At 41.4% G+C, this 22,782-nt stretch overlaps 1 protein-coding gene across 1 annotated transcript in view; it reads right to left on the reverse strand.

Annotated features, from left to right (window-relative positions):
* Positions 1-20,364: 20,364 nt before the first annotated feature.
* Positions 20,365-22,782, reverse strand: part of Veph1 (ventricular zone expressed PH domain containing 1) — a 205,494-nt gene continuing 203,076 nt past the window's right edge. Inside the window, exon 13 of the mRNA XM_051157270.1 lies at positions 20,365-21,193. Coding sequence (XP_051013227.1) covers positions 20,957-21,193 — 237 coding nt within the window. The 3' untranslated portion in view covers positions 20,365-20,956. The remainder of the gene's footprint in view (positions 21,194-22,782) is intronic.

The raw sequence follows: 22,782 nt of genomic DNA on the forward strand, positions 1-22,782 counted from the left end.
TTAGTAACTATCTTAGCCCAAAGATGTTGATGATGCTCAGGTTTTTGTATTTATCAAAAGTAAGTATCATCAAACTTTGATTTTTGTCAATTGTATATCCCAAACATTAACTTTTCCTTGGTTGTTAAAAGGTGTCATGGGCATAGTTTGTATGTGTTTTGGGCCTTTGTCACAGTGCAAACCTAATGCTGAGTGGGCATTTCTACAAGGCTTCATGGTGCCTCTGTGATACACCCCTGCTGCTCTCTTAGCCCAGAATTTTTGAGGGTCTTTATTATTTTTTAAAATATTTTTCATTATTTAAAATAATTTAAAAATTTAAATATATTTTGTTCATATTCTTCCCCCTCTTTAAGTCTTTCCAGATCCTATTCTCCTCCTTACCCACTCAACTTTAAGTTCTTTCTCAGTAAATAAACAAAAACCCAACACTACAACAAAAACTCCCAAACCAAGAAGGCAAAGTAAAACCACTTCAAAATGAAAGAAGGAAGGAAGGAATAAAGAATGAATGAGAGAGAGAGAGAGAGAGAGAGAGAGAGAGAGAGAGAGAGAGAGAGAGTCCACTAAACTGTAACCAAATAAAAGCACACAAAAAACTATGGAGTCCGTTATATGTTGGTCAACTACTCCTGAACATGAGACCTTTCCTGAAGTGGTTGATAGACTCATTGTCATGCTACCAGAGAAAAATGATTTTTCCCAGAAAGTATAAATGACAGTTCAGTTGTTAATATTGACCCTAGTGGCTAGGTATTCATTCATTCATTCATTAAAAATGTAACAAAATCAAATATAACAGGAAAAAGCAAAGACTATCATATGGAAGTTGGATCAGACAAACTAATGGAAGGAAAAGAGCCGAAGAGAAGGCACAAGAATCATAGACCCACTTGTTCACACATTCAGGAATCCCATAAAAACACTTAACTGAAATCCATGATATATACACAGAATAACTAGTGCACACCTATGCAGGCCCTGTGTGTGCTGTCTCAGTCTCTGTGATTTTATATGATCTTTGCTCATGTAGATTTAGAAGGCCTTGTTTTCTTGGTGTTCTCCATCCCTCCTGGCTTTTATGCTCTTTCCCTGAACTCTGAGGGAGGGATTGGATAGATACAGCCCATTTGGGGCTGAATGTCCGAGGGTCTCTCCCACTCTGCATAATGTCTGTCTGTGGGTTTCTATATATATTTTTAAATTTTTTTTATTAATTTATTCTTGTTACATCTCAATGGTTATCCCATCCCTTGTGTCCTCCCATTATTCCCTCCCTTCCCTTTTCCCCTTATTCCCCTCCCCTATGACTGTTCCTGAGGGGGATTACGTCCCCCTGTATATGTTCATAGGGCAAGGACAATACAGGCGGTAAACTGTAAACCCCTACCCAGATCTAGCCAATGGTCAGAACAGTCTCCACACTTGAGTGGAGAGTGGGATCTGACTTTCTCATGTACTCTGGTGCCTCACATTTGACCATGTCCCCTGGAGGGGGAGACCTGGTGGCACTCAGAGGAAGGACAGCGAGTTTCTATATTTATTCCCAATTGTGACAGGAGGAAGCGTCTCTGGTGAATAAGTCACTGATTTATGAATGTAGCAGAATATTATTAGGAATTATTTTATCCCTAATTTTTTTTTCTTTTTTTAGATCAGTATTATTTGGGTTTGCCCTAGATCTCTGGGATATTTAATCTCTGGTTCTTGGTCACTCAAGTAGTGTCAGGCAGGGGTTCCATCTCATGGAGTGGGCCTTAAGTCAGATCAGGTATTGGCTGGTTATTCCCACAAGCTTTGGGCCACCATTGCCTTAGCATGTCTTTGAGGTAGAATATCATTGTAGATAAAGGGCTGTGGCTGATTTGGTATGTGTATTTCTCTTTGGAGAGTATGCAGAGTATGTTCCTGTACAAAAGATGCTGGAACATAGAGGTAAAAACTATGTAGGCACTGGCTCAACATCTCCATCTTCAATGAGTTATATAGGTGTTGCCTTCAGCAATGGGGCCCTGCTGTCAGTTTGTGTAGGATAGTCTTGGGAATAGCCTGGCTTGTCTGGGGATTCCCCGTGGGACCCCTTTGGCCAACAACTCAATTATATGTAACACAATTCCAGTACTGGAAGTTTTGTTCGGTGACAAGCTTGGGACTCTATCTCTTTCATTACTGGCAATTTCATTTAGATAACCTTCACATATGTTTATATTTTAGGAATTTTTTACTGTATTAGTTTTCAATGTCCCCCTCAAATGTCCCTTAATTTTAGCTTTCTCTCTTTGTGTTCCCTCCTACAGTCCCCTCTCCTTTCCCCCTCACTTGCTTCTCTCATTCCATCCCCCCAATCCACCCATAACTATCTATCCCATTTTCTATTCATTCATTCATTCATTCATTCATTCATTCATTCACTTTACATCTTGGTTATAACCACATCTCTCCTCACCTCCTGGTCCCACCCTTCCTTCCTCTCCACCATTCCCTTTTCCTATTCCTCAGAAAAGAGGAGCCCTCATCTCCCATCCACCCCAGCTCATCAAGTTAGATCAGGACAGAGCCTGTCCTTTTTTCCTGTGGCCTGGGAAGGCAGTTCTTCTAGGGGGAAGTAATTGAAAAGCTGGCAAGAGAGTCCATGTCAGAGAGAGCCCCTGCTCCCCTTACTAAGGGACTCACATGAAGCCTGAGCTGCCCATCAGCTACATCTTTGTAGGGAGCCTAGGTCCAGTCTATGCACGGCCCTTGGTTGGTGCTTCAGTCTCAGCAGGGCCCTCTGGGCCCTGGTTAGTTGGATCTGTTGGTCTTATGAAGATCCTGTTATCTCCAGGTCATTTTCTCCTTCCTCCCACTTTTCCACAAGGCTTCCTATGTATCACCCAATGTTTGGTTTTGAGTCTCAGCATCTGTTTCGAGGTGTTGCAGGGTATGAGAAGGACTCTAGCAGAGACTCCTAGTAGGAGGGGCCATAGAGATTTAAGAGGACGTCCTCTAGCTAGACAAGTCCCATAGTAGATGGAGGGGAACACCAACCTACCCACAAAAACTTCAACTCAAAATTCACCCTGCCTACAAAATGTGCAGGGATAAAGATAGAGCAGATATAGCAGAGATTGAGGGAAGGTCCAACCAATGTCTAGCCCAACTGAAGACCCATGGGAAAGAACCAACCCTTGACACTATTAATGATACTCTACTATGCTTGCAGACAGGGGCTGAGCAGAGTTTTCTGTTGAGAGGCTCCACTCAGAAGTGCCTTGAAACAGATGTTATTTCCCTTTCTCACTGAGATCTATCTGTTCACTACTGCCCCATAATCTATGCTTACCCTTTGTAGCTCTATGTATTGTTGTTTGGTTATTATGGACTTCACAGCTAATATCCACATTATTGTCTTTCTGTGTTAGATACCTCCTCACTCAGGATGATTTTTTTTCTCTAGTTCAGTTCATTTGCCTACAAATTTCATGATGATTCTTTGATGACTGAGTAATACTCCACTGTATAAATGGATCACATTTTCTTATTTATTCTTCTGTTGAGGTACACCTAGGTCGTTTTAATTTCAGGCTATTATGAATAGAGCAGCAATGAACATTGTTGAGCAAGTGTCTCTAGTAGGAAGCATCCTTTGGGTATATGCCCAAGAATGGTATAGCTGGATCTTGAGGTGGCTCACTTCTTATCTTCCCAAGGAACCGCCACACTGATTACACAGTGGCTGTACAAATTTGCACTCTTACTAGAAAAGGATGAGTGTTCCCTTTATTTCACGTCCTTGCCAGCATGAACTGTCACTTGTGTTTTATTAATCTTAGCTATTCAGCAAGTGTTAAGATGAAATCTCAAAGCAGTTTTGATTTGCATTTCCCTGATGGCTAAGGATGTTGAACATTTAAACATTTCTCAGCCATTTGAGTTTCTGCTACAGAGAATTCTCTGTTTAGATATGTACGTCATTTTTTAGCCGGGTTATTTGTTCTAGAAAGTTCTTGATATATTTTGGATAGTAGCTTTCTTTTGGATGTGTTCTTTTGAAGTCTTTGTTCAATAGATTTGGATTCTGGAACCTAGAAGTCTCCTTTCCCTGTAATGCATGTCAATTACTCATTTTAGTTTACTTTTGTCAACAGAGTATTATTGCATATTTGTAACCTACAGTGCGATACCTTGATTTGTGCATAATCACTCGTCTTTTTCTTTCATTAATCCCTCTGCACCCTTCCCCATTGAGATTTTTCTCTGGTCTTGGGCAGGTGGCAGTGTCTTGGATGGGAGGAAGAAAGTGACCTACATTTATTTCAGACTTTTTTTTTGGCTCTTGGTATTCACAACTGAACTTCTGGAACCTAAGCACCATTTGTTTCTTAGACCTCTTATTTCCAACTAGTTCATTTAGTCTTTTTTTTTTTTTCAACTTTATTGGGAAACAGATACTTTATTGTGAGTTCTTGAATTTTTAACATTAGCATCTTCATAAGAATAAATTAACATCAAATATAATAGATCTCAATGTTGAATCTCAAATTTAAAACACCATTATTAGAAAATGCCAAATGACTTTTTTTCTATATACAGGATTGTACCTTTATTGCTCAATAACATTATTTTTTTATGTTTCATTTTATTTTTTTAAAATTTTTTATTATTAATTTATTCTTGTTACATCTCAATGGTTATCCCATCCCTTGTATCCTCCCATTCTTCCCTCCCTCCCATTTTCCCCTTATTCCCCTCCTCTATGACTGTTCCTGAGGGGGATTACCTCCCCCTGTATATGCTCATAGGGTATCAAGTCTCTTCTCCGTAACCTGCTGTCCTTCCTCTGAGTGCCACCAGGTCTCCCCCTCCAGGGGACACGGTCAAATGTGAGGCACCAGAGTACATGAGAAAGTCATATCCCACTCTCCACTCAACTGTGGAGACTAGTCTTAATAGGCTGTGATTGTTAGTATTCTGCTTCAGTCTGCCTACTTATGATGTCATTGCTTACCTGCCATAGGGGTGTGACCCTACCCAGGACATAGAAAAGGACAAACCTCTCCACTCTTTCTCTCTTGCTCTACCCCTCTTTCTACCCTCTCTCTCTCTCTCTCTCTCTCTCTCTCTCTCTCTCTCTCTCTCTCTCCTCTCCCTCTCTCCCTCTTCCTTTCTCTCTCTGGGGTACCCTTTCCCCCTTTTCCTTCTCCCCCCATGCTCATTTAATAACTCCATATAACTAATATCTGCTGCCTGGTACCTTCGATCTATCACTGCTTTAATTATTAAATATAACATTGGTGCCCTTCTTATATCCTGGTACCTTGTATTCTAGCATCTGCATTAATTTTTATATATAACAGTGATGGCTAAGAGTCTATTTGGATCTTGTGGCTACAAGTGTAATCTTTTTTTTTTTTTTTGGTTTTTTGAGACAGGGTTTCTCTGTGTAGCCTTGGCCATCCTGGACTCACTTTGTAGACCAGGCTGGCCTCGAACTCACAGCGACCCGCCTGCCTCTGCCTCCCGAGTGCTGAAGTGTAATCTTTTGTCCTTGCTGCATCAGAAGCATACTGGGCACAGAGAAGCCCTGGGCCAAGGATGCCTGAGAGGAGGCTTTTTCTTTTTTCTTTCTTTCTTTCTTTTGTTTTGTTTTGTTTTTTGAGACAGGGTCTCTCTGTTAGCCTTGGCTGTTTTAGACTCGCTTTGTAGACCAGACTGGCCTCGAACTCACAGTGATCCGCCTGCCTCTGCCTCCCAGTGCTGGGGTTAAAGGCTTGCGCCACCACGCCCGGCCTGAGGAGGCTTATTTCAATACTTCAAAAATTACCTGCAATGGATTCCTGGCTCCACCTTATGCTCACTCAGTTCCTTAGCCTTGGGGGTCCTGGTGGGCTAGTGGCTCTCTCATGTCCTCATTTTCTGTCTTTTGTTTTTGCTTTGTCCCTATCGCCTAAAACATTTATAATTGTAAATTGGTAAATTATAGTTTCGTATAGTTATAGGGCAGAGAATGATTGTGATTTATGGGTCCAATATGGAAGAATTCAAACCAATTAACATCTCCATCATTCAAATACCTATCATTTTTGTGGGGAGAGCACTTGAGATTTACTCTCCTGGTGATTTTGAAGCATACAATGTACTTTTAGCTACACTTACATGTTACGCAGTCGATCTTGAAAAAGGAAGCCCCTCCCCCCACCCCCATCTAATTTGAGTTTTGTATACTTTGAATATCAACCCCCCCCCCATTCTTGCATTCCTTCCTTTCCTTACCATTCCAGTGCCTTTCTGTTTGAACTGAGCTCAGCGGTTTTAGATTCCATGTGTGAGTGAGAACACACAGCGTTTGTCTTTCTGCGCCTGGCAACTCTCAGCGGCTCTAATGCTTTCCAGCCCCGCACATGTTGATTTAATGATAGAATTTCCTCATTTTTTAAAAGCTGAATGGTATGCTGTGTATGTCCTCACCACATATTCTTTACTCATTCATCCACTGAATGACTTTTGGGTGGATTCCATAGCCTGGCTATTATGAACAGTGCTTTAAGAGCCATGGGGATGCAGACAGCTCTTTAGCATGCCAACTATAAATCTCTAAATACCCAGAAGTAGGATTGCTGGCTTGTAAGATGATAATTTTTTTTTACTTTCTGAGGAGTTTCTACACAGCTTTCTGCAATGGTGATGCAGATTTATGTGCCCACTAGTAGTGTGTAAGGAGCCCCCCTTTCTCCACACCCACTGTTTTCTAAGCAAGGGTCTGCTTGGCTTCTCTCACTTCTAAACCTTCCACAGAGTAAAGTCTCAGAACTCCCCTCCATTAGCCAGGCCACCCTTTTATATAGCTGTCTACACTTTAAGCTGTTGCCTCCTGTCTCCTCTGGGAACCTCATCTCTTGGGACAGTCTTCTGTTTGCCTCCTGTTCCAGCTGTTGGCTCTTCCCACAGCTACTCCACATCACCCAGTCTCTCTGCTTCATAGGAGCACCGCCAAAGTGTTCCTGTGTGGGAGGCAGGGTGCACATGTGTGGAGAGAGCAAGGCACAGTGAATGAGGTGGGCCCTGAACAGTTATTTCAAGGAAGGTAGCGTGTTCACAGGTTGACTGCTATGAAGATAGTATCATAAACTTTCTCACTATGTAGCTTTGGCTGTCCTGAACTAATTATGTAGACCAGACTGTCCTGATTCACAGAGATCCACCTGCCTCTGTCTCCCTAGTGCTGGGGTTAAAGACATGAGCTACCACACCCAGTTAGGAAGTTAACTAAAACTTCTAACACATACAGCCAGATGAAATAACCCTCACAACCTAAAACTTTACCAATATGACTTTGTAAATGAAAAAAAAAAAAACCTGAGAAAATATGTTGCAACAAATGAGTTCCCCAGCAGGCAGACAATGAAGACACTGAATATAAAATAGTCTATTTCAAACACTTAAAATAATAAAATATCCACTAAACAAAGACAAAAGAATGAAATACTTTTAAAGTACTTAGAATAGAAATCCAGGAATGGAAATATGACAATTGAAATGAAAACTTGGTGCACAGAATATGGTTAGGACACAACTGGAGAATGGAGGTAGATGTAAAACAATTATCCAGACTGTGGCACAAAGAGATGAAAACACGCAATAGAGGCCAAAACATAAAGACAAGATACGGAGAGCAAACAAGCACTTAGAAGGTGTTTCATTCCATCCCTAGCATTTCAGCCAGTAGAGCAAGAGCCTAGCACAGAGCGTTTCACTCAAGAACGTTTATGGCAGGCCTCACTCACAACAGCCCAAACTAGAAACATCACAATGACTGCGTGCTGGCCAATAGATAAACACACAGGCCACTTGAGGGGCATCATCACAGAGGTAGAGATGTTAGATTGAGTGAAAGAAGCAATACATAGGGGAACACATACTCCATAGTCCTGTTTATGTGGCCCCGTTTAATCCAGGGTGGAGGCCTCTGGAGAGAGGCATGAGGAACCTTCTGGAATTATAATAATATCCTGTATTGTGCTTTGGCTGTTAATAATACGACTTTATGAAACTGTAAAAGCTCATAACTGAACAAGTGTGCTTTATAAATTTTATTGCAGGTAAATTACATTTCCCCAATATGTAAAAAATTAAAGTATTAGAGAGAAACAAAAGACGCATACCTGAAACATACAAACATTCCTTAATTTGATGTAAGAAGACAATAAACAACTCACTAGGGAAACACGTAAAATATAATTAGAAATTCAAGGAATGGAACATTTGTAAGCCAGCAAACACATGGAAAAGCACAATCTCACCAGTAAGCAGAGACATGCAAATTCAAACCCCACCACCTTGGTGCCTATCAGACATAAACAGAATTTAAGCCTAAAACAATTCTAAAATGCCGGAAACTTCTGTGAATGACAGACACTGGAATAATCAGTTTGGATAATAATGATTTGGAACTAGAAGGTAAAGAAAGTCTGTCAGCTTCATTCTGGGATCTACCTTAGGTCACAAGTTCACACACTTTCTAAATGTTCTTCCTGTCTCAACCTCTGGAGTGCTGAGTCACCACAATCCGACCACTCAGGGCTGGGCTTGGTGTACGTTAGGCAAGCCCTCTACCAGCTGAATTCTATCCTCTGCCCTCAACATTTCATTTATGTACATGCACCACTGTGCATAGGTGGAGGTCAGAGGTCAGAGGTCAAAGGACAACTAACCTGCAGGAGTTGGTTCTCTCCCATCACGAGGGTCCCAGGCATCAAACTCAGGTTCTTAGGCTTGGCAGCAGGAACTTTACTCACTAAGGTATCTCTCTGGTGTGGATTTATTTTAAAACTGACTGTGAATGCCAAGAAGCTTAGGTTTAAGTGAATTGTATCTAATGACACCACTTTAGAAATGGAGAAAACACTATGTGCCCTTTGTGTCACCTACCAACATCCGAGGCACTCACTCCCTGGAAACCTGCTGCCCACACCAGCCAGGGACTTAGGCAGGCAGGCAATCTTATTCTCTTCCCCATCCTCTAATTCCAATTGTGTGTGTGTGTGTGTGTGTGTGTGTGTGTGTGTGTGTGTGTGTGTGTGTTTTTAAAATTAAGCTGATAAAATTATGTTTACCCATGGCCTTTTCAAACATCCTTAGGGTTATTTCTCCTTTGGTATTTTAGCCCTCTCCTTTGCTCAGTGTAAAACCTGAAATGCTGAAACTTCTAGAAGAAAACATGATACAGACCAGGAAGGGGCTTTCGAGATAGGACCCCACTCACTCAAGAATTAAGGCAGACAACTGCCAAACAGGACCTCATAAAATCACAGAGCTCTGTACTGCAGAGGAAACAATGAGTACAGTGATGAGGAGGCCCCCAGCTGGACATCTGATAGATGATTAATATGCAGAATAAACAAAAGACAAAGAACCGAGAAAACAATCAGCCCAACTAAAAGTGGGCTGCTGATCTAATCAGGGCGTTCTCAAGAGCAGACATAAAAATGGCAAATACGTAACTAAGGGATGTTTGGTATCTTTAGCAATTAGGAAAGTTCAAGTGGAAATGCCTTGAGATTTCATCTTACCTGAAACAAATGCTGCTGGGGATGTGGGGCCATAGGGAACTTCATTCGCTGCTGGTGCGATTGCAAACTGATACAGCCACTATGTAAAGCAGAGTGGAGACTTCTCAAAAAACCTCAGGGCAGATCTACCACATAACTCAGATTATACCATTCCCCAGTAAATGCCCAAAGGACGTGGAACTCTATTCGTGATAGCTAGGAAATGGGCCAACCTGAATGCCTTTTAACTGATGAACGGGGAATGAAAGTGTGATGCACAGACACCAGGGAGTTCTATTCAGCTGTGAAGAAAAATGAAATCATGAACTCTGCAGGTAAATGGATAGAAGTGGAAAATATTATACCGAGTGAGCTAACCCAACTCCGAGAGACAAATGCCACATATTTATTCTTATTTTTAAATCCTAGTTCCAAATCTTTAGATTTGAACATATAACCCAAGGGGCCTTCAGGGAATTAGAAAGGAACCATGGCAGAAGGTGTGGGTAGGAAAAGGAGCTCTAGAGAAGAGTCTAGAAGGATACAGATGCTATGAACAAGATGAATGGGGTTAATGGAGTGGGACTTACTATGTTTCTTAAAGCCATAGACAAGGCGTTAGTCACCTTTGAGTCCTAGGGTCACAGTTTCACGCCAGGCATATGCTGAATGCTCACCAAGTATTGGTTAAGTTAATGCCAGAATCACATTATTTTCAGGGATGTCCCAGGAAATGGGAGCAGAAATGATATGTATCTACAAGAGAGAGAAGCGGGGCTGGTGATTAGAAGTTAGGAAGGGCAGCATTTTAAAAAGAACAATCATTAGCAGTGAGTAACCTAATGGGAACCAATATTTGAAAATGCCAGTGGCTATTTGTGTCTCTGAATGACTATGAGATTTTTATTACAGTTGAAGGGGCTTTTTGTGGTGTTTTTAGTGTTCTACAAGATATCTTATTTCAAACTCAGAGCAAATTATTTTAAGGAGATGCAGACTGATGAAGAAGCCATGGTCTCCCTGTCTCGAAAGGGAGCAGCTAGAAATGGCGCCAGGCAATGAGGACAAGGAGGAGGATAGATCAGGAAGCTCTGCTTCTGCAGTAGCCTGAGATACTGTTTACTGATGGGACATGCCGACGCCCTTCCTTGGGAGAACCTGGCCCAGCTTACCCGGCTGCTCCTGTTCTGCTAGTGACTTTGCTACATTGGCAGTAGAGGCTGCAACAGAATTTAACGTCATCCAAATGAAGCGGGTTCAACAGATGGTGATATTATAGTGATGCCCCAAACAGGTTATTTTACAGAAAAGCAAAAGATATGGCCCTGTGAGATACCTGCATGACGAGGGGTTACAATGTCCTCAAGCACATGTGTCTGCAATATTATGGTTAGTTTTCCAAGACAGACATGTCCAAATGGTGGCTTTGGCTAGATTAAAAAGATGTTGTCTTACCCGATTTTGGAGTATGTGAGCTAGCTTTAAAAAACCAAATCATTGTTTTTCTTTTGTAAGTGAAAAGACTCTTGAGTCATTTCTTCCATATTAGAATAGATCCAAGTGAGAGGGAACAGAACATCCTCAGAGGAAATTTGATGTGCAGAACTGACTGGTAAACACAGTGGAGCATGTGTGAGCTTCCTTGCCATGCATGGCACCCCAGTCTGGTGGTAATGGTGGCGATGGTGGAAAGATCAGAGATATAAATTTAATATAAGGCAATATGCAATAAAGTCAGTTTCTGCAAAGCAGCGAGCAGTTAGCATGTCCTCACACGTGTGAAATCCTTGTGTACAGATCTATCCTGTGGGTTGTCTACCAACATGGGTGGACTGGTAACTGAAAACAAAACAAGGTAAGAAAGAATTCTAAAAGAATTCAAAATAAGAAAAGCTGATTTCTGAGTGTTGCGACCCGAGACTCTTGGTTTCTAATGGGACCTCACAGGACTGCTCGGTCAGTGAGCCTGCCACTTACGTGCTTTGTATTTGGACATTATCTGACTGCTTTGTGACTCTTCTGGAGTCCCAGAGCCAAAGTGAAATGTAGTTGCTTATTCACTGAAAACCAATGGAATACATTTTCTTTCTGTTTCATGGAAGCACTACAGTTTGTATAACGAGGCATAAGCAATTACGCAAACAAAATGCATTTGGTGGTCATTTTATAGACAAATGCACAAGGAAGCCAGGATTTCTCACCAACTGAGGCCCCCAGAGATGTTTTCTCTGAAGTAAACAAATTCAGTGTATTCCGTGAATGAGGCTGGGGAGGAAATGAAGGATTCCTGAATCTGGGATATGCTTTGCTGAAGATGGGCTTCTCATGTCAGCAGACCTGCCGGGCTGGTTGTTACTGTACAAATACATGGCTGCAGGGCCTTGCAAAGCCTGGCATAAAAAAGAAGACACATGGCAGCGGAAACCTGTCATACGGCTCATACAGTGGGAAAATCATAGCTCAGCAAACGCATAGAAAAGCTAGCCCTGGGAACTGGGTCGCATCTTTGAAGGTCATACAGTCAAGCACCCAACCATCCTTGCTACTCTCTGTCTCTGCTTCTCCGGCTGCCAATTTTGCCTCTCTGTTTTGTCTTTAGTATATTTATTTTGAAAGTGTCTTCTGGAACCACTCTTCCTACATCACAGGCGACCAGGAGTCAGAGAAAGAAACCTGAAATCAGTGGTAATGAAGCCTTCAAAGGCTTGCCCCCAGAGGCACACTCCTGCCAACCACACTCAATCTACTAAAGGCTACACAGTCTCCCAAGACCAAAACACAGGTTGGTAGCCAAGACTGTAAGCTTGTATATGCACATTTTAATACGCACATTTCAGATTTAAACCCTAATGGGAATCAACAAGCGGTGGCACCATCAAATGTTTGCTAACAAAGGAAGACACAGAGCCACAAATACAGTTACGCTGTATTTTCTTATTGAAATAGATAGGAAAGAATTACATACCAAGTCAGGTGCCCAGAGTGAAGTAACTGCTAGATCCTCCTGAATCGGTTTTAAAATGTTTTACAATAAGACCATTGCTTGGAACTATTGTTAATACGATGTATTGCTGTTTCATTGGGTAGCATTTTTATCTCTTACTAGCGAATTATATAGGGCGACTTTCTCAAGTTTCTACTAAGGTGAGATTCTGCAGAATATTTTATATGAAGCATTACTTATATCAGATCTGTTCTTTACATGCTATTCTGCCCCGTCTGGAGATGAAAGAGGAGAAATTGCTAGTTAACAAGCTCCTTTCATAAGGTAATGATTTGAATTCTCATGAGTCCATGCTCAGAGAATTATGGCATTTTCCTAGCCTCTATGCCACAGAAGAGATTTTAAAATTCCTTTGTCTTTCAGGAACATCTCTGGGGATGGATGGAACAATGGATCTTAAGTTATTTCTGTTTTTTTTTTCTTCTGTATAAAAACTTAGAGAACTGGACGTCCTTTTTAGGGTTCTTAAGTCATGGTATTTGTTTCTCTGCAGTCCCCCTTAGCTTCTGCCCAAGTCTCTCCCTCTCATCTCGTCCCATCCTGTCTCGTCTCACTTTTGTTTATGTCAGCCTCAGAAATAGGCCTTTGGCTCTCGTGGAAAGAAAGAAGGTGGATAGAGGATAAACCAATTACAGGGTATTTTCACAAGACTGATCAAAGGTTAGTATTAGAACTTACTGAGCACCTACGTTTTACTAAATTAAAAGTTCTCAAGAAATAATCAGATAAAGCTCTCACCTATGGATATTTATGTTTTAAGGATTTCTGCAAGAAAAAGGAGTCAACATGAAGTGAAACTGAAAACAAATTGAATTTCGGGCCACAGTTACACATTTAATCATGCTTTTTAAGGCTTCAGCATATTTGGAAAAGCGGTTTCTTCTTCAGTCTTGGGAAAGCCTGTCTGCATTGCTCCTGAGGCGACAGCTATGGAAGTGACAGAAATTTCCTTGGGTGACAAATGATTTTGATGCTCAATGGTTCTGAACCCAGGTGGGAGTTTACTTGCCTTTGAGATTCTGCATCATGAAATGAAACCAGAGGGATCTGGTTCACAGGAACCGAGAGCCAAATTCTAAATTAGAGGCATCTAGTTAACTCTGTCACAAAGACTCTGTAATCAGTAGTAAATGTAGCCACCTGCCCCCACAGAACTGGAAGGTCTAGGCTCTTTATAGTCTAAGTTCTCAATGAAAATAAAAAAGAACTACAACTTGGCCATTTTTTAAAAAAGGATTTATTTGTATATGGGTGCATGTGTACATGTGTGTGGTACCCTTGGAGGCCAAGAGTGTTAGATCCCTGGGAGAGGAAGTCATAGGTGATTATAAGGCCACCACTTGGTTCTGGAACCAAGTTTAGTCCTCGGAAAGACCAGGAAGTGCTTCTCCTGACCCCAGAAGCAAATTTCCAGCTTTCCAAAATGATTTTATTAGAATCTCTCACTGTTTAAGGTGTGAAGGCAGTATTGGCGTCACCATGCCACCTAGCACTTTGTGGCTCTTGGATTAAAACAGCTAGGGCCTTTCTTTGGATCTTAAGAAGGGGCTGATCCTGTCTTGGCAGAGTTTGGCCATCTACTCTGCCTGCATCTAAACTTGCCCATTTTTTAGGCAGAATTCTGTCTGTGGCAGAAACGAGGACATTTTCCCCAGTGGCTAGTTTGCCACATTTGAAGCCAACTCCATAAGGAGGCTCTTTGATGCTCGACTTCTTCTTTGAGGCAGGCTGGGTGTTGCCAGGAGTTAACTTGTCTTGTCAAAGACTCTTCAGAATGATAAAAAACAAACAAACAAACAAACAAACAAACAAACCATCTTTAAATGCTATATTCTGTAGGCCTCTGAGGTTTTTAAAGACCTTATTTAATGATTTTACCTCATGTATTTATAGAATCATATCTATCTATTAGACCTAGAATATACATTCTTGTGATAAAATTAGGCTAGTTTTTGACATGAGCATGATTTGCGTCAATATGCAAAATTCAATACCATTTAATTAAAAAATAACCTTATTTGTGAGTAACGATTAGGGCCTTGAGATGAGGAGTAGATTCAATAATCTACCTTTTGTTCTATCCTCCCCCTGTATTTCTAGATTCCTCTTTCTTTCTTTTTAGCTCCTATCTCCTTACCTACAAAAGAAAGATAAAGGAAAAGAGAGATGTCCCTGAGTTAGACCTAGTTTCCTCTCTGTAAAAGACCAATAATACTTGTAACCAACTCCCAATGAAAATTAGCATCTGTAGACCAAGAGAGTAAACAGAAACCTATCCAACCCTCCTTAGAGGAAATGGGACATTATTGTGGCAGTAAACTGTCTCAGTCATTTTTTCATTTTTGGAAGCTACTAACCTGCACTCCAGGTTCACTCAGTTTCATTCATTCTCAAGTCTCTGATGGGTCTGAAGGCCAGATAGTTTAGTCTTTCAATTAAGCTTAGTAGGTTCAGGGTTAAGATATTTTTAGATCAAGATAGATGTCTTAAGTTAATAGAGATGAGATATGATAGATATTAATCTCAATTCAGAAATTTAGAACCAACAAGATAGGAAAAATGTTTACTTCAAGTTTGCCAAATACAAACAGCCAAATCACTATGAATGTAACATTTATATAATTCCTGATTGTCTTGTGGTTCTTCCTGTTGTATGTAGTTTATTTTACCCACGTGTAATAACATAAATGTATATGTTAAAAAGAAACATAATAATAATAAAAAAAGCAGGGGCTGATAGTGGCTGGAGAGACAACCCAGTAGTTTAAAAGTGCTCAATGCTCTTCCACAGGACCTGGGCTCGATTTCTCAGCACCCACAGTGTGCCTTATCTGTAATTCTAGTTCCAGGAGATCTGACACCCTCTTCTAACCTCCATGGGGACAAGGCACGCCCATGGCACATAGCCATGAGAGCAAAACACTCATACATATAACATAAAAATATAAATAAAAACATCTTTAAAGAAAAAAAAGGGTCTGGCAGATTGAAAAATATCACACAGGTAATAATTTACAGCCAGGATTATTCTTATCCTCTTCCTGCCCAACTTAAGAAATGTCCCTCCAGTCTACCATGACTCCTCTGTGTATACTCTGAGTATCTACCTTAAAATTAAGTCTATGGACAAAGGTTGATCACTGAGAACTGAATGCAGTTAAACAAGACTAAGAAGTTCTGGTGTGCCATTGTGTCGCTGGGAGAAAGGATTTTAAATGCTTTTGTATAAAGTATTGAAAATATCTGAATTGATGATGTGTTTATATTGATCATACAGTGCAGTATGTACCAAGGCACCACATACTCTGATATATATGCATGATTTTTTTTGTATTGTTTTGGTTTTTTTGAGACAAAGTTTCTTTGTGTTGTCCTGGACTCACTCTGTAGACCAGGCTGGCCTTTGCTGCCCAACTGCTGCGATTAAAGCTGTATGTCACCACCACCTGGCATGCATGAGTTAAAGTATATTTACATTTAGTAGTCTCTTGTAGATGGAAAAAAATTAATCATTTTTCTTCTCAAATTGTTTCTACGTTTTCTGTCTCGGGGAACATCACCACCACCCACACAGTACCCTAGGCAAGTGCTTAGGGATGGGCATACCCATTCTTTTTCATCCCTGTCCTCCACCTCCAGCCGGTCATCAGTCCTCATCCATTTTGGTTAATTCCTAGTTCTACTAATTCTTCTGCCTGGCCATTTGTTTGCCATTACTGCAATCAAATACCCAAGTCTGGATAACTTTGTAAAGAAAGGCGGTGTCCTTAAAATAGTTTTTTTTTTTTTTTTTTTAGGTCCAAGGCCATGACACTGGCCTAGGTTCAACTCTAAAGGGACACTGTGTGTCATCAGAATGATGACAGCATGTGCAAGGAGAGATCATCTGACAAAACAGGAAGCCAATGTGGATGGGGGAAGGGCCAGGTGTGCTCTGTTTTTGACAGTCCTCTCTCAAGAACTATCCAGGGTTCCTCTATATCAGTCTCTTGCAGAGGCAGTGCACTCCATGACCTAGTTTGTCCTCACTCTAGGCCTCACTAACTCCCACCATCTTTATCTGAGAACCAGATTCCTATGTGAGCCCTTGCAGGGTGGGGTAAATCACACAAACCTTATCCAAAGAACGGCATCACTTCTCTCTATTGTGTCTGCTATTGCACCAGTCCAGGTCTTCATTGTAGAGGAGCCGCCCAACTCTTTAAGTAGGGTTTTTTTTTTTCCTATGCAGTTTGGGAGAGTGAACCTAGGACATCATGCATATTATGCAAGCACTCTGCCACTGGGCTACCATGTCTTTCAAACTTTGCTACAACTTCTGATGCATATTCTGTTAGGCTGTCTTAACACCTGGTGATGGTGCTGCACCATCTTAAAAACTTGCCATTTCAGGAATGGATTGCTACTTTGTTCTTTGTTTATCCACAGGGTTACTATTAGCTCATGGAGCCTGGGTTATTCCATTGTTCTCCAGGGAAACAATGATGTGGTGCATTTAAATGTGTCTCCTCTGTTTTCATAGGGGTGTGTGTATAACTTTATTAAGACACTAGACACAAGACATGTGACCTTTTGTTGTCTGTTTCTGTCTCTTTTACTAGACATTAACTTCTTGGAGAAAGAAAGGCATTTTGTTTTTGCTTGTTTTCTTGGTATAATTGACCTCAAATAGCACCCCCACCAGCCCCCTAAAGCCCCCAATCCCTCAAAACAAAAAACAAAAACTATGAATTCCTCCAATTGGGTCAGTATCTTCATGTGCTTTACTTGTGTGTGTGTGTGTGTGTGTGTGTGTGTGTGTGTGTGTGTGTGTGTGTGTGTGTCTGCTTTCAACAAAAATTTGGTTGAGTGCTGGGAGAAAAATAGAGGTTGTCTATTTTCTTTGGAATTTCCAGGCCAAAGTATGGCCCCTCTTGCTTAGCAGGTACTCAGAAAATCGCTGTTAATATAGATTGCATCTCTCTCTCTCTCTCTCTCTCTCTCTCTCTCTCTCTCTCTCTCTCTCTCTCTGTGTCTCTCTCTCTGTCTGTCTCTCTCTCTCTCTGTGTCTCTCTGTCTCTGTCTCTGTCTCTGTCTCTCTCTCTGTGTCTCTCTGTCTCTCTCCGTGTCTCTCTGTCTGTCTCTCTCTCTCGCTCTCTCTCTCTCTGTATGTATAGTACACGTATGCAAGTACGTGGGTGCTCATGTCTGTGGAGGGTAGAGGAGAATATAAGGCTTCTTTCCCTCTGGTTCTCTTTCTTTTGGCCTTAGTTACTTCTCTGTTGCTGTGACCAAACACCAAGACCAAGGCAACTCTACAAGGAAGGCTTTATTGGGCCTTACAGTCTCAGAGGGTGAACACACTTCCATAATGGTAGGGAGCATGGCTGTAGGCAGGCATGGTCCTGAAGCAGTAGTTAAGAGCTCACATCTTGCGACAACAATCTTGTGACGGGATGGTTGTGGTGATGGTGGTGGTGGTGGTGGGTAACTTGAAATGGCATGAGCTTTTGAAACTTCAAAGCCTACCCACCAGTGACACACCTTCTCTAAAAAGCCTACACCTTCTAACCCTTCCCAAATAGTTCCACCAACTGGGGACCAGGCAGCCAAATACATACGCCTTTTGGGGTCATTTTCATCCCAGCCACCATCCACGGTTTCTCGTTGAGCCAAAAGCTCACCATTTCAGCTGGACTGTCAGGCTAAGGAGCTTCTGGGATCCACTTGGCTCCAAGTCCCAGTGCGGGTGACAGGCCCCTAAAGCTGGGCTTTTCCTGTACATATTTCTGTCTATAGGCAAGCTCTCTTACAGCGGAGACATTTCCCTGGACCCTAGATACAGAACTTGACAAACTCTTCTCTCTCACATGTAGCAACTTTGCCTTTGTCTTTCTGTGTCTATATTTATTAAAATGTTTTCCTTCGTAAGATGAATCCACTTAGAAACAAAATAAGAAATCATTTATCTATCCTTGCTCTTTCACCTAACCTCACCTTTCAAAGAATTAAAATACGACAGTCAATTACTGCAACACAACACATTGAAAGTTAACTTTTACTCCATTGTTCAAATGAAATCATTCTTACCAGTGACACCGATTGCTTGCTAATTATGAAAGTCAAGCTTTAACTTCAGGATTTCAAATTTTGACATCCTGAAAATCCTCCTTAATTTAGCTTTTGTAACACATTGTCTCCTGGGCTACATCATCTTTGAATACTGATCAGCTAATCTAATCTGCCTTTGCTTAAATATTGGTACCCCAAGCAATCATCATTAATTCTTTCATTTCTTATTGCCCCTCAGTAATTGCAGCCAATTCCATATCCTTCACAATTACCTACATATGCATTCGACCCAAAATGTGATCCCTTGAACTCTATTTCCAATGTGTAATAACTTCTGTGGCTCATAATATCCTCAAACTTTACATGTTAAATTGAATTAAGTTTCTTTGCTCAAGTGTGACCCCTTTTACATTTGCTATGCCAACGAGTTAACAGTAGTGTCAGTGTAGTGACAACTTAAGTCTTTTTCCAGGCTTCTATACTAAAATACATCATAAATAAATTTCACAGAAAAAAAAGTTGCCTTTGATATATTACCAGGAGGTTTTATATGAATTAATCAGTGCATAGCAAGGAAGCACATAGTTTGCATTTAAAGCAGGATACATTTATTATTGCATAGTTTCTGTGGGGCAGGAAGCCATCTTATCCAGGTCCTCTGATCAGAGCACACACAGCTGCCACCAAGGTACTGAGAGGCTCACTGTTGTTTCAAGGTCACAGGGTTGTTGGCAGAAGTCATCATTGTCTTACAGATGTAGTGCTGTGGCAGCGTATTCAAGCTCTTGAGGAGAGTCTGATGTGTTCAACCTCTTCTAAGTCAGTTAGCTGACTAACCCGGCTATTCAGGATGTATCATTTTATTAAAGACATCTGAGGGACTATAATTCATATGTTAATTTTAAATTTCTGCCATAATGTAACATAATTGTGGGGTAGACTAGCCTATCACCTTTGCCGTAGTATGTGAGTTAGAAGCAAGCTTCAGGTCCCACGCTCCACTCAAGGGGTAGAACATCATCGCAGATCACTGGAAGTCACCTAAGCTGCCTATGACAGCTTAATTCAAAATTATATATGGATAACAGCAAAAACCAATAAAATGCTTACAGTTTGGATAATACAACACTTAATACCGAGAAGAAAACCATAGAATTTTTAACTAAAAATCTTCAAGTTTAAGGATAGTGATGTACATTGAAAAAAGAAGAGGAAAAGCTATCTTTCTATTCTTATTCTATCTATACTTACTGCCTTGGACAGCAGGTATAACCACATGTCCAAACAATAAATTCCAATTTACACTTTAATAAGAGCCTAAATTTAATTATGTAACTGGATTAAGAAGCACCGTATCAAGTGTTAGCATCCTTTGTGTCAAGAAGATAACTACAAATGTAGTGATTTAAGTGGTAAATAAGCCCTATAAGGGCACAAATTTGAGCACTTGTTCCCATTTGTTAATGCTGTTTCCAGAAGTTATGGAACCCTTAGAAGGTGGAGCCTCAGTAGAGGAAGTAAGTCAATGGAAGTGGGACTTGTGCTTCCCTTGTGCGAATGAAAATCCAGTCAGCTTCCTGTTTCTGCTGCCATGCTTTCTTCTGCCTGCTGCTGGATACTCCCTGCCATGATAAACTCTGACTCTCTGGAACCATAAGCTAAAATAAATCCTTTCTTCTCTAAGTTACTGCTGTTAGAATATTTGATTGCGGCCACAGAAAAGTAACTAATATACTAAAGGTAATAGTTTCCTTCAGTGCGCATTAGCTCACCTCTTCCTAATGGCTTTTTAAAATACTGTGTTTCTAATGTGCTGGTTTCCTTCAAGGTAGATCTTTCAGGCACATTTTTAAAATCTTATTTATTTATTTATTTATTTATTTATTTATTTATTTGGGGCATGAATGTACCATGGTATACGGAGAGCAGTGGATAACTGCCATGAGTTGGTTCTCTTCTTCCACCAATTCAGCTATGGGACTAGAACTCAGGCCATCAGGCTTGACTGCAAGTGTCTTTTACCTGCTGAGCCTTCTTACTGGTCCCACTTATTGTCTTCTTGCAGTCATAAATCGCATAGCTACAGAAGTTCCATATATGTGTGTGTCTATAACTTTCCCTTCCTGACCCACATGTTCCGGTATAAACTCTGTGGCTTCTCTTTCTCATGTACTTCAGGCAGAAACCTTGGAGTTAAATACGAGAGCTGCGAGGGTGTGAGATTTACTGAGAACCCTGCCATTTTAGGCTCTCCTTAGGGATAATGGTTTCACTGGTATTTGGTGAAACCCTGTAATGCCATGGTGGTTTTTCTCTTTTTGTTGACTCTGGCAACGCCTATTATGCATGGTCATAAGAGGCGGTGTATGTATCCCTACAGATATGTGGTCACTTCTCTGCTTTCCCTCTCTTTTGCCTGGGCCAGGGCCACATTGATACATTGCAGCCACTCTTCTGCATTTTTCTCATCCTTTGCTTTGAAAACATAGGTCTTATTGTCTGTGAAGATTTCAAAAGCCCGAGGGAGAGAGCGATCCCGGCGTTTCTTGGCCACAGCTTTCACACTCTGTACTTTGCTGAGTTCTATCGGGGAGTCATCAGGATCATCCTTCTGAAAGGAATGGAAAGAAGACATCGTGAGCTGGCTCCTGCTGCAGCCTCTATTTCTGTCTCTTGAAATTTCCCAAGAGAGCCAGGTCCTTTCACATCCTATGGCTCAAGACCCTTCTGTTTGGGGTACTGAGGCCCCATAGAGTCATTAGGACAACAGAAGCCAAAAAAATCTGGCCTCTATTATGCTACTATAAGTCAGCACAAGATAGCCAGTTTACTGAAAGTTATTACAGTGAAATTGGGAAAATGTTTAACTCACAGTTCTTTGTTTTTCTGTCACCTCCTATTTATACTAGCACTCTTAAGAGAGCAAAAGGGAGCAGTGAAATCTGGAATGCGTTTACCTCAAACTCTCAGCTAGTTGAGGAGACATAGTGCTGGGTTTTCCTCTGTGGTCCTTCCGGGAAAAGGCGTGCTCCTCCTGAATTAAAAACCAGGATTCTGGTGTCCGAGTAGTTTTTGGAATCTCCGCGCTAGAAGCTTGCTCTGTCTCTAGATATTTTGTGATGCTACATTCGTGTGTTGGGAAAGCAGAGGCTTAGGGATCTTTGCCATACAAGAGTTAACATACTGGGATAACACAGACCGTTTTTAGGACAATTAAGAATGTCTAAAAGCAACGAACAAGTTTTGTCCACTGCAAAATGTACCTGTGATTGGGCATCTTGCCAACTGTTCTTTCATATTCTCTCTGACCCTGCAATGAAAAACTACTCTTCTTACTCATCACAAATGTTCTAGAGCGACTGTCCAGCTTGGAAACCTCAGGAACATTGGGGGAAACCCCCTATAATTCAGCATATTGATGTTCGAGAATTATTGACTAATTAAGACTCTCCAACATCAATTTTATCAATAGATAGCATTTCCTCCCCTGTGCCCCATGCCCCGTGTGTGTGTGTGTGTGTGTGTGTGTGTGTGTGTGTGTGTGTATAGATAGCATTTCCTCCCCTGTGCCCCATGCCCCGTGTGTGTGTGTGTGTGTGTGTGTGTGTAGATAGCATTTCCTCCCCTGTGCCCCATGCCCCGTGTGTGTGTGTGTGTGTGTGTGTGTGTGTAGATAGCATTTCCTCCCCTGTGCCCCATGCCCCGTGTGTGTGTCTGTGTGTGTGTGTAGATAGCATTTCCTCCCCTGTGCCCCCATGCCCCGTGTGTGTGTGTGTGTGTGTGTGTGTGTGTGTGTAGATAGCATTTCCTCCCCTGTGCCCCCATGCCCCGTGTGTGTGTCTGTGTGTGGGTGTTGTAGAAGTCAGAGGTCAATATCAGATGCCTTCCTCTATCACTCTCCACTTTATTTTTTTAACTTAATTTTTTTATTTTATGTACAATGGGATGAGGGTGTCAAAGGCACTGAATCTAGAATTACAGACAGTTGTTAGTTGCCCTGTGGGTGCTGGGAATTCAACCCAGGTCCTCTAGAAGAACAGCCAGTACTCTTAACAGCTGAGCCCTCCACCTTATTTTTTTGAGGCAGAGTCTGTCTCTGACCTAAGCCACCGTCTTGGCTAGCCTGACTGATCAGCAGGCCTCTGGGATCCACCTTTCCAGTCTGTGGTTAGAGACAAGGGTCACTGTGTCTGGCCTTTA

The sequence above is a fragment of the Acomys russatus genome, chromosome 15 (genome assembly GCF_903995435.1).
Source record: "Acomys russatus chromosome 15, mAcoRus1.1, whole genome shotgun sequence".
In the NCBI taxonomy this organism is placed as follows: Eukaryota; Metazoa; Chordata; class Mammalia; order Rodentia; family Muridae; genus Acomys; species Acomys russatus.